The sequence below is a fragment of the Podarcis tiliguerta genome, assembly GCF_965153285.1.
Source record: "Podarcis tiliguerta genome assembly, chromosome: 2".
Classification (NCBI taxonomy): domain Eukaryota; kingdom Metazoa; phylum Chordata; class Lepidosauria; order Squamata; family Lacertidae; genus Podarcis; species Podarcis tiliguerta.
Window position 1 is genome coordinate 59,119,188 of NC_139535.1, and position 16,213 is coordinate 59,135,400.

General features: G+C 42.4%; 1 protein-coding gene and 1 long non-coding RNA gene across 5 annotated transcripts in view; one reads left to right on the forward strand and one right to left on the reverse strand.

The window, feature by feature from the left end:
* The window catches only part of LARP1 (La ribonucleoprotein 1, translational regulator), a 65,070-nt gene that overhangs the window by 12,626 nt on the left and 36,231 nt on the right, over window positions 1–16,213 (reverse strand). Inside the window, exons 3-11 of one of the 4 annotated variants that reach the window (XM_083422588.1) lie at window positions 14,550–14,615; window positions 9,553–9,727; window positions 9,061–9,192; window positions 8,501–8,653; window positions 7,720–7,882; window positions 6,198–6,342; window positions 5,503–5,677; window positions 3,426–3,595; window positions 1,765–2,118 (exon numbers count right to left, since the gene is read on the reverse strand). In XM_083422588.1, coding sequence (XP_083278714.1) covers window positions 1,765–2,118; window positions 3,426–3,595; window positions 5,503–5,677; window positions 6,198–6,342; window positions 7,720–7,882; window positions 8,501–8,653; window positions 9,061–9,192; window positions 9,553–9,727; window positions 14,550–14,615 — 1,533 coding nt within the window. Of the gene's footprint in view, window positions 1–1,764; window positions 2,119–3,425; window positions 3,596–5,502; window positions 5,678–6,197; window positions 6,343–7,719; window positions 7,883–8,500; window positions 8,654–9,051; window positions 9,193–9,552; window positions 9,728–14,549; window positions 14,616–16,213 lie in introns of all 4 variants that reach the window. The other 3 variants (XM_083422586.1, XM_083422589.1, XM_083422587.1) reach the window with 3 other exon arrangements.
* Window positions 10,209–11,794, forward strand: LOC310669892. Its single transcript, XR_014507446.1, has 2 exons — window positions 10,209–11,148; window positions 11,456–11,794. It is a non-coding gene; the product is annotated as an uncharacterized lncRNA (long non-coding RNA).

Consider the following 16,213-nt stretch of genomic DNA (forward strand, 5'->3'; position numbering starts at 1 on the left):
GAAGTTGAGCCAGAGGAGGAGAGATGGTTCTGCATATTTCTCTCCCATCTTTTTCATTTACAAGAAGGCCTTGCACCCATAGGCCAGTGAGGCCTGTAGTTACGGTAATTTGCAATTTCAAACTGCACATTAGGAAACACCTTCTAGTAATCTGTACGTGCTCAACAAAGCCTCCTTAGGCACCCACACCTAACATAATTCCTCTCTGTGAAGCAAGAAGCAAAATGTATAGTATGCTTGGTCCTGATCATCTTTTTGTAAAGTAAGCCCTCAAGTGGGAAATACAGAAGGATTCTCTGATTTGCTGCAGCCAGCACTGAACAGCTGCAGTCCCTTCAGCAGCAACTCGTATGTTCCCATCTCAAACATCTGCCACCAGATCATCCAAGGCCAGCCTTAATAAGGACTGCATATTTAAGTTGTAGGTCTGTGTTTAGTAGCTGATCTTTGCATGCTCTCAAATGTTGCAAGAGCTCCCTCTGGGAAGCAGCTGAGCAATTACCTCTGGCAGCTATTCATTTCTGAAAATAAGAGGCACCACAATCTGCTGGCTGGTAAGCCTGAAAGCCCTTCTTCCTTACCCGGATTACTCAGTGGAAAAGTGAATGACATTTGGCATGTGCTCAGAGGCACTGTTTCACTGAGTGAATACAGATTCCAGAGCTAGAACAAGCAGGGTTCAAATAAAGTCTTAACAAACAAGTGGCATAAAACTGCAAGGGGTTAAGGAGACAAAGTCTTCATCCAGTATGTGCCTATGGACTACACTCATAGAATTTTGCACCTAAAAAGTCAGCTTTGCCAAAATTCACCACCCCAAGCAAGGGAAGATGAGACAACAGCACAACAGAAAGTCTTAAAAGCAATTGCTCCAGAGAGGAAGACAAGACAGCACGTGAAAGCATTTGAGGCATAATAGGTTGCAAGCACAATGGCAGAATAAAGGCTGAAAATTAAGGGCCAGTTTAAACAATACATCAGAAATGTTTGGGAGGGGAGAATATTACCTGTTTGATACTACACATACTCAGACGTATATAAACAGAGTATGCCAAAACATGTTAGTTTGTCAGGGACCAGAAAGCCCGCAATGCCAGCATGATAACATGACATGCACAAGTACTGTCAATTCAGATTCTAAACAACACATTGTCAAAACTGCACATGTATTATTTTTCAGCAAGTCCAGAATCATGTTTAAAACTAGGCCTAAGTAACAAAAAAGCACGGCATGGGTGTGATGCAAGGCGGAAGGAAACAATTACGTAGTGTGAAGACTTCTTACAAACAGGTGGTGGTACTTATTGTTTGGAATCCATAACCAGGGTTATCATATATTATATATCGAAAAAGATACAATAAAAGAAACTGAACAATACTTTCATACTCAAGATAAAAGCATATAGGAACATAGTTAATGACTGCTGGTTCCAATTCTATCTTCTTTCATCAGTCACTTCCACACAAAGGAAGCAGAAAAAGGTAGAAGAGACAACTTGCATGTTAGTTATGTTCCCAGGGCAAACAGATGCTTGTCAGATCCACTGCTTGCAATGTTCCCAACTCAGTTACATATAGGTGGGTTGGCAAGTGATTTTAATACTTTTTGCGCAAGGCACAAGTAATATTATCTCATAAACTGTGAAAATTAAACCACCGTTGAACTAAAAATATGATCAAGACAAAGTACATACAACCCCTTTTCCCGCTCTCAGAACACAACCATTTTTGTTTGCGCTACGGTGGTGCACCCCTGGTTCTCACCTTTATCTGAGAGTACTCTGGCTCAAACTGCTCTGTCCACAGATCCTGCTCATAGTAGTACAGCCCATCATTGATCACCTTAGCCAACTCTGAGCTCATCTTCGCCCTGGATGTGTGGTTGCCCGTTCTATCTCCCCCCGGATGCCGGCGCAGATAAGGGGGTGTCTGTGTTACAATCAAAATCTTATTCACGTCTCTGTCATCAATTTCGTAGTCTGAATCCTCATCTGACCAATCTGTAAAGGTGTTTTTTCGGCCATCCATCTGTTCCATCTCCTCATCAAACATGAAGTCCAGCTCCTCAGGCTCATCCTGATCTTTCTGCTTCACTGGCGTTTTGGATTCTTCTGGTTTCTGGTTTCAAAATACATAATGCTGTTAAGACAGAAGCTGCTGGGACACTGATCACAGAAGACTTAGCTAGGGGATCCTATGCAGCAAAACAACACAGGCACAGTTTCAACCTCAAAACAAAGGTCAATGCCTAACAAACCAAACACACCCTGGTCACATAAAGCCCAGCCCACCATATGACCATCTTCCACCCATCATGATCCTCCAGGCACAGCAACCCTTCTATAGATGCTCATCCTTCAAGCATAGCAAACCAGCCTTGGGGCCTTAAAGTAGAACCCTGCACAGCTATAACTCCAAGAGACGTGAACCAGCATCTAAAGCTCACAAAATTCAATAGTACAAATTACAGAAAAAGGATAGATGGAATTATGAAGTAGTCTGTGTGCAGGAATAACTCTTTTGGGAAAGGGCAGAAACACCATCTCCCTACCCAGCATGTTTGACACAACTAAGGAGAGAAAGTGCCACATAAACGTTCTAGAACAGGGGTCGGCAACTATGGCCCGGGGGCTGGATATGGCCCACCAGGCTCGTAAATCCAGCTTGCAGACCCTGCCACCCGCTCAGTCAGTCCCCGCACTGAGCTAAACCAGTGCGGCGTTTCCTTGAAAAGAAGCCGCGGATGCCTCTGGGCGGGCAGCGACGCTGGCGTGGCTTCGGATTGGCTGCAGGAAGTTCCCGCGGCCAATCCAAAGCCTCACCACCCGCACACTGAGGTAAATCCGGCGCGGCCATGGATGGAGAGGCCAGTGGGCAGGCGGCAGGTCTGGGCTGCACCATGGGCATTGTGACGGGCGCGTCGTGGGGCTTCAGCTGGAGCGTGCCCGGTTCAGCGTTGCCGCTGGTGGCATCATCGGCGGCCGAGCTGGAGTAGCTGGAGGATGAGCTGCACACTGCCTGCCCGGCGCTCTGCATGCGCGGCCTGCCCACAGACCCGGCCTCGGACGATGGGCCACAGCATGTGGTGCATACCGCCTGGGAGCTCTGAAGGACAGGCTGATGGAACAGCTGCTGCTTGCCAACAATGCCGGTGAGCGGGCGGTGCTGAGACATGCTCCTGAGCACATGCAGAGTGTGTTCCTCCTCCAGGTCCAGAGGCAGCTGCAGGACCGGCTTGGAGGGTATTTCTATTTTTCAAAATATAGTCTGGCCCCCCACAAGGTCTGAGGAACAGTGGACTGGCCCCCTGATGAAGAAGTTTGCTGACCCCTGTTCTAGAACCTCCTATGTCTAGGAGCATTAAATGTGTCCAATTGCAGGTCTGACATACATGAGGATGTCAGCTAATGCAATTCACCAACTACCTTGGGTCTGATTGGAGAAGGCCTAGGCCTCTTCTTCACTTCAATCCATGCTTCAGAGTCCAAGTCTGGCAGGCTGGCAGAAAGGCCTTTGGGCATTGTCTTCAGATTACTAACTTCCTCTGTCTTCGTTGGCACAGGACTAGCAGAGCGGGGAGACCCAGGAGCAGATTCTGTAACATGGTATTTCAGTAAAAGATAAATATCTGTACATGCAGGCAACAGCCCTTTACAAAATACCCACAAGGATAAGCCTGGTGCTGTGAATAGCATGTGCTTTGCAACAGAGTACGGGTGGCAACTTTCACCTCCCTTTACAGAGCTATCATGAACATCTGAGATGAGTGCAGAGCTTTGGCTATTTGAATATTTTCTACTTAATTTGTATTAAGCACTCATGAAAAATTGTTGGTTCTATTATATGATCCTTAGAATTTTTGCCTAAGCCTTACATAGCCCTGGCTAATTATGAAGTAGCTTTCCTTTCACCAGCTGAGACTCCCATTTCTCTACAGGGAAGAATGCTAGAAATATATAAAATGTTTTCACCACCTGCCTGAAGAACAACAAAGAAGGGGCCAGTCTAACCATCCTTGGGAGGGAGTTCCAAAATGAGAGCACTACAACAACAAATGCTTGTATCTCCACCTAGCGCACCTGCCTTGGTGGTGCAATACATGGAAGAGCTATGCTAAAGATTACTGTAACTGATGGGCAGGTTCATACAGAAGCTGTTGAAATATCTTGGCCCCAAGCCACTTAAGGTGTTACAGTTATAAGCCAGCACCTTTATCTGGACCTAGAAATCAACTGAAAGGAAGTGCAATTTTTATGGTCAGAAAAAATGAGCACCAGAAATTAAGTATAACTACCAAGAGTGGTGGTATCCAAGGGGGGCTTTGTCAATAAAAACCTTACAACTGTTTCCTTTAATGGAGTTAGAAAGCAGCTCTCATGCAGAGAAGCATTAACAGTCTCTGCAATCCAAACAGCCAGCCCTCCTCTAGCACTTTTACTCAGCGAAGATGTATATGGATTTAAAACGCAAGTGGTTGGTCTCAATCTTCAAAGCAATTTGTCCACATCCTCAAGCTCAATATTTAAGTCACTAAAATAGCAGACGTCTTAGATCAGGTGTTCTTAACCTGTGGAGGTCCATGGAACCCCTAGGTGGTCAATGGAGGGCTTCAGGGGGTGAACCAGGAACACACAAAAATTCCAATGCAATAAAATAAATTGTTTTGTGTGCATGTGTATTTTTCTGGGGAGGTGTTCCATAGTTTTCATCAGATTCCAACAGGGGTACATAACCCCAGAAAGGTTGGGAACTGCTGAGCTATAGATTCAGCTCAGATATAAGCAATTTTATTGGCAAATTATTTTGTCAACTGGCCACAGCGAGCTGCCTAAGGTTCCTCCTCATCACCTTGGGGACTAGTATTTAATATTCCCTTCACCATTTAAAACAGCTTTGCTGGCCAATACTGTGCTCATCAGGCATACACCAAGAACAAAACAGAACACAATGCCTGCTCAGCAACACACAACACACTCAACTTGAGTGTGAGGCATAGGGCTGTACCTTTCAAGGTCTTGATCAATTATATTTCCAAGAAGCTCTCAAAGCCAGCACAAAGGGAATCAGACATTATTTTTCTTAGAAGAATCTGTCTCCTAATGGATTGAGATCACCCATTATTTACATGACTGGATAGCAATACAGTCGTACCTTGGAAGTCAAACGGAATCAGTTCCGGAAGTCCGGAAGGCTTCCAATCGGAAGCCCCATCGGATGTTCGGCTTCCAAAAGAACTTTCGAAAACCGGAACAGTCACTTCCGGGTTTCAGTCGTTCAGGAGCCAAAACATTTGAGAATTAAAAAACAGGATGTACACATTACATGTTCAAGAAAGTCTTGATAGAACAGTGCAGTCAACTTTGTGTGCACGTGTTCGTTAAGTAAAGCTGAAGTTTTGCTAACCATTATGCAAGATACATAATGGTGTCCTGGTCTCAAATTCATCACCACCAACACAAATAAAACTGCTTGGGTAGAGTTTCTAAAACACTATCAACAAACCTGTTTCCTTTTGGAAGCTTTGCCTGGGCACAAACTCTGGGCAGTTGATGAGCTGAGAGAAGTCAGTCTGTGCATAGTCTGTCATGGGAGGGCCAGGTAAAGGCCATTTTTCTGGTTCTTCCTTTCTCCTGATTTTCTGGTCCACAATCTCTACCACTTTGCTGTCTTTCAATGCCTGAAAAACAATCACTGTCAGCATTAATACTAAAGTAAGATACCCTTCTCCCTCTCTTTCTCCCACATGCCCTCTCCCTACTCCCCACAGAAACAGAGACGTATATTTAATACTGCGTATAAAGGTTCACCTTCCTTTTTCTTCAGACCATTGTTTGTTTACAAAAAAATTTCTCTAACACCCTTGATTGTGCAGACAGAGAAATCCCAGCAGAAGTATGCAAATAATATCAATGCAGAACAGAGCTGCAAGCCCTGTCTTACAGCTATTTAAAGCCTCAGTCTTCAAAATGCAACTGCATCCTGAAAACTGCAAGCATGCAGTTGGCAGAATGCATGAACTACCTTTTGCATAACTGCAAAGAACACAAGTCTGCATAGACATTTGCCACTCTGCTTTGATCATCTTGCTCTGAGGTATATCAGGACATGCCCAAGGGTCTGAAAAGCGCATTTCAGTCTTGACTGCCCAGCACTCCACTACAAGTGGCCCAAATAAGAAACACAGGGTAATTTTTTACCTTAATTATGAGGCCAACATCTGTAGTCAAGGCCTGCACCCGATGGAAACTGGCAATCAGAGTGATGGGAAGAAAGCCTTCTGTATCCATTTTCCGTCTCAGGAAAAAATCTCGTTCCAAGTTGTCAACACTGAAGTAGTACTCTCTGAACACAGCAAATAGTAGACGATGAAAATAACACACACACACACGGACCAGGTAACACTTAACAGAATAAATACCTCTGACCTCCTGAAAATTCCACCTCTCTTTCTGTTTACTAATACTTTACAAAAATAGGTAATTCCCAAGCTCTCTTTCAGCACTGGATGCTATGGGGAAAATTCCAGGACCATAGCTCAAGACATGTCCACATGAATAAGTATATATTTTATACTGTATTTTCAATATTCTTAGGCCCCCTTTCAGGTTTATTTTCCCCACTATGAAATACAATAATTAAAACCATTTGAACAACAAACTGCAACATTTAACAACACACATTATTACATCTATCATTTCAAAAGATTCTAACAGAATCCTTTAATATCAACAATAAAATATAAAACAAGCAGCAGAAAATCCCCTGAATACTAATAAAAATATTGATTCAGCCCTGCAGAATGTATTCATGTAGGCAGAAGAAAACTCATCATTTCCTCCTTTCTTCTCTAGTTTCAACTAAAACTAGCCCAAACTAAGCTAATTCTGCATGAGTAAAAGAAGCTGAATGACATTCTAAGAAAAAATAACACCTGAAGGACGCAAATCCTGAATTCAGCTGTTCTAGGATTTGGTAAGTAGTCCAACTTGCGTGTCATGCTCTAACTAATGGGCTGCCAACTTCTGAAGTTCGTGGGAACCAAACACTTAGGGGCATTTCTGTTTAGCTATGCAGTGCCCAGGGAGTCCAGGCTACCCCTTGAAGGGGAAAGCAAGGCTACCCGTCTCCTCAGGGCAGCCAATCTCAATTCTACCAGGTTTCAACACATGAAAAAGGTGATTCATTCTCTTCCTCTGCACATCAGGACAGAGTGCAGATACTGAAGGTGTAGGGTGCAACTTCCACCAAAAGGCAAGCTTTCCTTTTCTAGGAAGCAGGCACTACTACCACTGATTCAACAGAGGCATTAGCTGGCATCAAGTACAATGATATGTTTCTAGAGAGGCAATTTATGTCAGAGGCTGCTCACTTTTCCTGCTAGAGTCTTAACTGGAAGTGCAGGGCATGGCTATGGAGACTGCCACCGTTGATTCAGGGGCCAGCAAAAATCTTGCATATTTCCAATGGGCCACCCTGTTATAAACAGTTGTGCCAGTGTACCCACTGGCACGTATTCACAGGCTGTGATGGTGGTACAAGAATCCCCATTCTATCTACTTTTACTTTGTAGAACCTCAAGAATGAGGATGAAGACCATTGTCTTTGCAAGCACAACTCCCAACTTTTAATCTACAACGAAAAGGTATAAAACTAGCTACAACTCTTCAAAAGGCAAATACTGTTTAGTTAGCTACTGCTAGAATCAAAACCAACACTTACATCTGCCGTTTGATATAATCCTTGAGCAACTCTTGGTCAACACTGTACAGCTCAGTGCTACTGATGTTGTCAAAATAGTAAGTGATATTACTGGTGTATTTCTGAGTGCGTGAGCCATCGGAGCCATCAAATTTCCGGTAACCGTACTGATAATCAAAGTGAGCTGCAGGGGGAAAGAAGCAAAAGGAAATTTCTTAAGACCTCAACTTTTCTAAGACCACTCTACGCTGTCAATATCCACAGATTAGGAGAACCAGGCTTGCAGCAGCCTAATTTAGGAACTGGAAAAGGCACTGACATTTTCTTTTGGAAAGACCATTTTAAACAGAATTGCAATGCGAGATCCTCAGAAAATATGCATCTAGCACTGGCCAAGCAAAACAAAGTTGCACTATATAATAACAGAGGTTCACAACTAGCCACTTCCTGAATGACTATTATATTTGTAATATATATTTGAGAATCTACAAAAAGTCTGTTTTCTTAGTGTAGTAGCTTTTTAGTTCAAAATGCTCAGTTAACTAGTATGGTTGCATTTCCAGTGGCAATAAATTTACACAAAAATTACATGAACAATGCTCTTTAATGGTACACTTGTTTTAGTGCATCTACTCAAACTGTGCTGAGTCACAGTCCGGCCAAAATAATGCAACTGATCCCTAGCCATTGATATTCCAAGTGGGGGAAGAAATTTGTTGTCTGCCAGCTCTTTATCTATAGCATCAACCACATCCTGTACACAAAGCCACAATTATAAAAAATATCACGGTCTTATACGTACAGCGAGTACCTCCTCTTCCTCGCCCTCTCCCTCGTCCCCGACCACGGCCTCTGCCCCGGAAGGAACCACGCACAGTTGCTCCCTCACTCTTGACACTAGAGGTTTCATCATGGTCAGGCCAGCTTCGTTCATGTTTGTTATCCAGATGCCAACCTGCAAGAGAATGTTAGAGATGAGCATATCCCTAAGAGCCGTGAAATGCTTGGGAGATGCTGGTTGAATCATAGAGGGCTAGTGGATTCTATCTCCCTCATACACATTATGCAGACAAGGACAGAGGCTTAGCCAGAGAACAAACCAGTTCCTTGAATGAAGTACATAAGAATTCAGTTGGGATATTATTTTGATTTTTTAAAAAGAGTCAACACCACCACCACTCAGAAGTATCAGTAGCATGCACTCATCTACTTGTAAGGGAACTCCCAGTCAAACTGCTAAGCCTTTGAGGCTATGCTGCAGCCCACATGGAAATTAGAAGCCTACCCTATGAAAGAGCTGAAGGAACATGACAGCCTGAACATTACGAAAAATATAATTAAAAAATACATTACCAAAAATACCTTTTGAGTCACTTCGGTTGTTGGAAGGGTGCCGGTGCTGCTCATTTTGTCTGTTGTTGCGAGAAGCTGTTTTGTCTCTTGGTACCTCAGACTTCATGTCTATTTGCAGAGGGACCCATTTGTGTCTGCTACCTGCAAGGCATCAAGAACCGGCTGTTACAAATCTTTATGAGGAAGTACAAAACATCTCACCCAGGAAGGCACAAGGAGAGAAGGCACATCATTCAGGTCTTCGTAACTGACCTTAGCCAGCAAAAAGTGTAAAGAACATAATAAAAGTTCTGCCGGATCGTACCTTGGACATACCATACGTCAGCCTTTACCAACGTGGTGCCATTCAGAAGTTTGGGACCACAACTCCCATCAGTCCCAGTTAGCACAGCTGGGCCTGATAAGAGTTGTAATCCAAAGAATCTGGAGGGCATCAGCTTGATGAAGTCCCCGAGATCCCAGACCACTGTGCTTCAGCACTTTCAAATAGTTTCTTTTTACCCTTCTTCTTCTGAGCTGATTTCTGGTTGTCATCATCTCCATTCTTCTCCTCCCCTGATTCATCTGACCGGGCTTTCATGTTCTCTTTACCATCGCTCCCTTCCCCTTTCTCCTGCTCCTTCATGTTTTTCTTTATAGGAACCTTCCGGAGAGATTGAGGCTTGTGTGGCAGCTGCTGAAAATGACAATCAGACATGCAAGCTGGGAATCAAAATGGCGGCTGAGCAAAGGTGGATCACAACTGACACAGCAAGTTCATTTAGTTGCCTGATGTGCTCACAATCACACTTGCGTTCACAATCACTCTTATGAGCCCACCCGAAGAGTCTAGAAACCAAGAACAATTGGTTACCCTCAAGAGAGAGCTCCAATTCATGAGCAATAACTTCTTGATAAAGCACGACTTCAAGCCGAAGTAGTTATTGCATAGTTATATAGGAGCAGCATGTTCCGAAGTTAAGAAGGTTACAAGAGCAAGACTTTAGTCAAATTAGAAGGCAAGTGAGTACTTCAGGCACATGCACTGCAGAATGAATCCCAATGATTTACGATATACGATACGATATCTTTATTGTCATTGCAGTTGCGGAACAATGAAATTGAAAACTACATAAAACTACCACAAAACTACATAAAACTACATAAAACTACTACAAAACTACATAAAACATTCAAAAACCCCTATCATTTCTGAATGATACAGAAACCAGACATGGTAAGTTTGGTGAATGACACCAGGACACCAGACCCAGAGAAGGGGCTGGCTGACAAGAGATAATGATGCTGGAAAGCTACTGCCAAAGGGGAGGGAATCCCAAAAATAGAAGTATGCTTTAAGCACTTCTGCATCTGCGCTGTGTCCCTCTTTGAGTGCTTATCCCACCCACCATAAAGCCATACAGCAGACAAGGCACTGGCTCCAGAAGCCTGGCTTGGTGCTAACCAGCCCACCTGCTTCATCCCCTCGTAAGAACAATCCCAGGTTTGCCTGAAGACTTGGTAAATTTACCTTCTCCGTTGTGGCCAGATTTTAGAATGGGCTCCAAGCTGATGTCCCAGAATAGCACCGCTGAGCTAGGGAGCATAGTGGGCAGGGAAACCCTAAAAGGAAATCATCTGCCTGGGATCTGTAATGAGCTATTCCTGGCTTTCTCCTAAGCAGAGATTTAGCACCCCCAAAAAGTGTTGCTCAAACTGAACTCTCAGCAATATGGGGGGGAAACAACAGACTCTGTGCCGCAGCATGAATTATCATGTTTCCACACTTCTTCACCCCTTCAAACATTCACCTATGCATACATCTTTAGACATATTTGACCAAATACGCTCATGGTAGGGGAATATCACTTTAAGTTTATGACATGTTGGTACACCACATGAAAGTAACAGGAAGATTGTACAGGTAAAATCGAACATATACACACTTTTGCATATGTGTGCACGTGCGGGGTTTTTTTTTGGGGGGGGGTAAAAGTAAGTATATTCTTGCCTTCCTTCAATTTAATCTTTAAAAATATAGCACTTTTTTCTTTTAAAGGAGATGAACTTCAATACTTTTAGTAAGTATACTGGGGGTTGCTCAAATAGCTCAATGCTGTAGGGTTTGCAACAACAAGGAAGCACTCAGCAGGAAGAGCGCAACCAAGAAGGGAATGGAATGTGACTCCCAGAAAATCATAGCTTACCTGATAGGTAAACTAATTGTTCTCTCTTTCTGAACTGTATCAGGGGCGGGTCAGTTTGTGCTCATGCATAAAATAGGAAGAATTGGAATTTATACCACAATTTACACCCTATTTGCTTCCTGGTGATTCCACTGTGTTTTTAAACAAATTGTCAGGAATATTTATATGCCATCCAATAACCAAGTTATCTGGACAGCTTATGCAGCACCAAACTAAAGTTCAAGGAGAAAATGCAGAAAATTGGTCCACCTGCAAAACCAAACTGAAAATCACTTTCAAGGACTAAGAAGAAATAAATGCTGTGGAGAGAAAGGGAATTCCCTGGAAAAAGAAAATACACCCTTTAATCTTTGACCTTTTATACAAAGCACCATGTTGCAATTCTGCTATCACAACACTAGCCAAAGGACAGTTGGCTTTCTCCACTTAACAGAAGCAGAGACAGTGGTAAATTCCCAGCGATTGAGAATCTGGTATTGAAAAGTGACACTTTGCCCACTGAACAAAGGGTTATTCTTTAACCTGCTTTGTAACTGATTTGCTGTATCTTTTTTATTTTTTAAAAAAACCTTCAGTGAGCAGGCATAAATACCTCTACAACCTACAGAGCAATTGGAATGAATTCAAAATGTTCTCTTTTCCTTCTTTTAAGTTAAGAAATGATCAAAGTTATATCCCAAAGCCTAGATTTTTTATATGAACAAACACAGGTCATTTCTCTAACCATTAGAAAAACAAGTTCAAGGCATTCAACCTCAACCTTTGTCTTTGAAAGAAGACAAAAACTAGGATGTGTACACAGGCCAAGTTTCACCTTGTATCACCTGTGCGCTTCAGAAAAAAATTCAGAAGTTTCCATGATATTTTTCTTGAATCCACGTCTCAGGTTCCAAGTCACTCCATATAAAATGAAGCTCTGTAGGCCAATTAACTATAATGAAAAATCTAAATATGGCAATATTTCCCTCCTTTTGACCAAGTTGTTGAAATTTACAGATGCAAGAGTTCCTGCAGTGCAGATTAGGCCTGCCAAGTTGCAGATAATCAGGTCCACAGTCTTTTGGGCATGGGGCGTGTACAAGGTAGTCATAATCCTTTAAGAGGGACTGGGGAGGTTTGTTTCTTGCTCTTTCTTATCTTAAAATAATTAAGAAGTGTTTGAGTAGTATATATTCTTCCTAGTACATTTTTTTAAAAAAAGTTTGTAGCTTCACATTGGCCTTAGGCTTTACTACCCTGGCCTGGGTAACAAATATCCCACCCCATGTTTGATGGTGTGCCTCACAGTTCTATCCTGTCCTTCATGCTACCTAATGTCTGTATAAAGCAATGGGGGAAAGCTATTCAGAGGTTTGGGCTGAGTTGTCATTTGTTTGTGGATTAATATGATGCGCCACTTATTTTCAATCTATCCAACCTAGGGAGGCTGTGGAACTTCTGAGCCAATGCTTGAAGACCTTTTGAGGATGGATCAGGAAGAAGACTGAGCAGCAGCTTAATCCAAACAGGATGGAGGTCTTGTGGGTAGGAGAGCTGGCAAACTTGAATAGAGGTGTTCAACCTGTCCATGATGAGATTGCACTTCTCCTAAAGAATCAAGTTCCCAGTTTGGGGGTGCTGCTAGATTCCTTGCTGTTGAGGTCCTGATAGTACTCAGGAATACCTTTTACCAGCTTAGTCCGGTACACCAACTGTGGCCCTATTTGGAGAGATCAGACTTCACCTCATTTATCCACCTATATGATATATGGATTGGACTACTGTAATGTGCCCTACATACAGAGCTGCCTTTGAAGACAGCACAGGTGCTTCAACTTGTATGGGATGTGGTTGTCCAGGGGGTCACAAGATCAGAACCCATTATACCAATTTTGTATTAGATGAACTGGTTACCAGTGCATTTCCAGCCCCAATAAAAAGTGTTAGCCATTACTTTAAAGCACTGAATGGCTTAGGTTCAGGTTACATAAATGACTGCCTTTACCTAACAGGGATTGTTGGTTACTGAAATAATTTTGTATGAGTATAAAGCCCGCTTCCACAATGCCAATTCATTTTAAGCACAACAATGTAATCTGTTTTACATACTTCTACCTCTTTCCATCAACTATGGATATTGTATGGATATCTGTGTGTACATTAAATCACCATTTTAATTGAACTTTCATAATTATGTGATTTATTGCATCCAATAAACACTTTCAAACAGTAAATTGAGGGAACACCAATCTTTGGAGGCAATTAAGGCACCATTCCGCCCCCCAATCCCCCATTTTTCTCAATTTTCGTTACTGGGTGTAAGGGGACATAGTTCTTACCACCCTATTACTTCCCTTTCAACACAAACACACACACACACAAAATAATCTGAAGGGATTTCTTACTCTATATATACTTTTAAAAAAATTCTCAGCTTTTATTTAACTGGCAGGATTTAAGGAAGACTAAATAGACACTGCATTTATAGAAGGGTGCAAATGTTAATCCTGATGCACTGTAGAAATTTAAGCCTAAAGTATTCTGGGTTGTATCCCACTTAGTCACTGCAACACAACTTCCCCATCTCTCCTCCCCCTGCATCATCCCCAAATCTGCTCTAGAGGGATGAGGGAACCGCCAAGAGTAGTTTTTGGGCTGTGGGAACACACAGAGAATAGGAGGTTCCACTGTGCAAGAAGTTGTTCTGCTCACACAATCACTTAGTTGGATATAACTCTGACTCTAAAAACCTTTTAAAAAAACCTTACTTCTAAACTAGACAAACTTTCACAGTGGTGCCTAGGCATAAGAAAAATACCGTATTTTTCGTTCTATAAGGCGCACCAGACCATTAGACGCACCTAGTTTTGGGAGGAGGAAAACAAGAAAAAAAATATTCTGAATCCCAGAAGCCAGAACAGCAAGAGGGATCGCTGCGCAGTGAAAGCAGTGATTCCTCTTGCTGTTCTGGCTTCTGGGATAGCTGCGCAGCCTGCATTCGCTCCATAAGATGCACACACATTTCCCCTTACTTTTTAGGAGGGAAAAAGTGAGTCTTATAGAGCAAAAAATACGGTACATATCAAGGCTGCAATTCAACACAGTTACCTAGAGTAGGTCTCATTTAACTTAATGGGACTTCCTGCTCGATAAACATGAATAGAATTGTAATGCTACCATCATAGCAAGCCACTTCACTACAAGGAAATTCCCAAAGGCCCATGGAATCGTTTGCTTTTGTACAGAACACTATTCGTTCAGGATCCCTAGTCATCCACAATCATGCCAAAGAACAGAAGCACCTTCCTTCTCAAGTCAGAATGGGTGTTTTACCTGGACACTCTTGTGAGCTATTTCTCCTGGCGTTGGCCAGTTTGTGGCATCCCCAAAGTCACCAACCTAGTAAAAAAAAGCAGAGTTATCAAATCAACAGAGTATCATATAACAAGGAATTACCCTGTGTAAAACTGCAATATTTCTCCAGCAGGAGAACTTTTCACCTCCTTTAAAAATCCATATTAAGCACCTACTGTTTCTGTCCTTTTTCATGGTGAACAACATTTCAGATTTCAAAGGCCATGACAGAGTACAGTAAATGGGCAGCGCCTACTCTTACATTCTCTAGAGAAGGGGTAGTTAGCATGATGCTCTTGAGGCGTTGTTGGACTACAACTCCCCCCATCCCTGACCATTGGCTATGTTGCCTGTGCTGATGGAAGCTGCAATCCAACCTTGGAAGGCAACCCATTCTCTAGAGGCCCATTCATCTTTGACTTGGTTACCCTGTGACACCAATTGCCAGAGAGAGTAATTCTTAAGACTATTTATATCAAGCATTTAGAAATTAAAACTGCGCAAAACACTTTTTAAAAAGAGCAGGTGTGTCTGCTGCAGCATTGCTGGGTACATTTAATCTGCCTTCTTTAAATTCTTGTCATCTGAACTGTTCCTGACACATTTCAATGCTGCAGTTTCCACAGTCTTGTGTTCCTCCTTAAAATGCAATGGAAGGAGGGGCTTCAATTCAGTTTCAGCAATAAAGGCATGACTAAATGTTGTCATTGCAAACACAGTGCCACCTAGTGAACACTGTTTACACTAGCAACACAGGTGCTACGAAAAGTTGGGACGATAATTAATTTTGGGGGTGTGGCTAGCCATTCACATAAAACACCTACTTTGAAACAACTGCAATGGCTGCTGATTATCTTCTGGGCCTTTATTGCTCTGTGACTGTAGGGTTGTTGCTGTATTTTATATTAATTTTGGTTTTCAAATGCATTTTTCACACCTCAGTGGAGGGCATATTTTAAAATGTTGCAAATAAACAAAAAACAAAATTAAATAAATAAACAGAAATAGTGATGTTTGGGGTTTAAATTACAAGAATCTCATACATACAATAAGGAGAAATCTCAAAGGCCAATCCTAATTGATTTGGCCCACATTTCTTGCCTTGTAAGGATACTTACAAGGCCACAGTTGGTGGCCACAGTTGGTGGCCTAAATGCAGTTTCACATATTTTAGAAAGTGCCAAAAGCAGATATGCAAGTGCCTCACACATATGCCTGTGTGTGCATTTCAGCAAATATACACAAGCTCAACAGATACAGATGCACATGCAAGGAGCATTTGTATCTTCTCCTGGAATAATTCCAGCTGCCATGGAATAATTCAGTGGATCTCCAAGTCATTTGTGTATCTGTTTCTCCACACTGTCTGCAACATGAAACATTACCTTAAAATAAAACTGACTTATACAATAGGTTTGCTTTAAGAAAAATGGTTGACTTTATTCTTCCTATGCGGATGGGGGTATGGGATGTGGAAAGAGAAGCAGGTTTCAGCAAGGACAAATGCTGCTTCCCAAGTAAGTATGGGAAGAAGGAATTCAGTCACCAGAAAAAGGAGGAAATAGCAAGCAATGATATCCTTAGAAGATAGGGGACGTTGCATGACACTGTACAATGGATTAGTCTTACATGGGGAAGGTTTT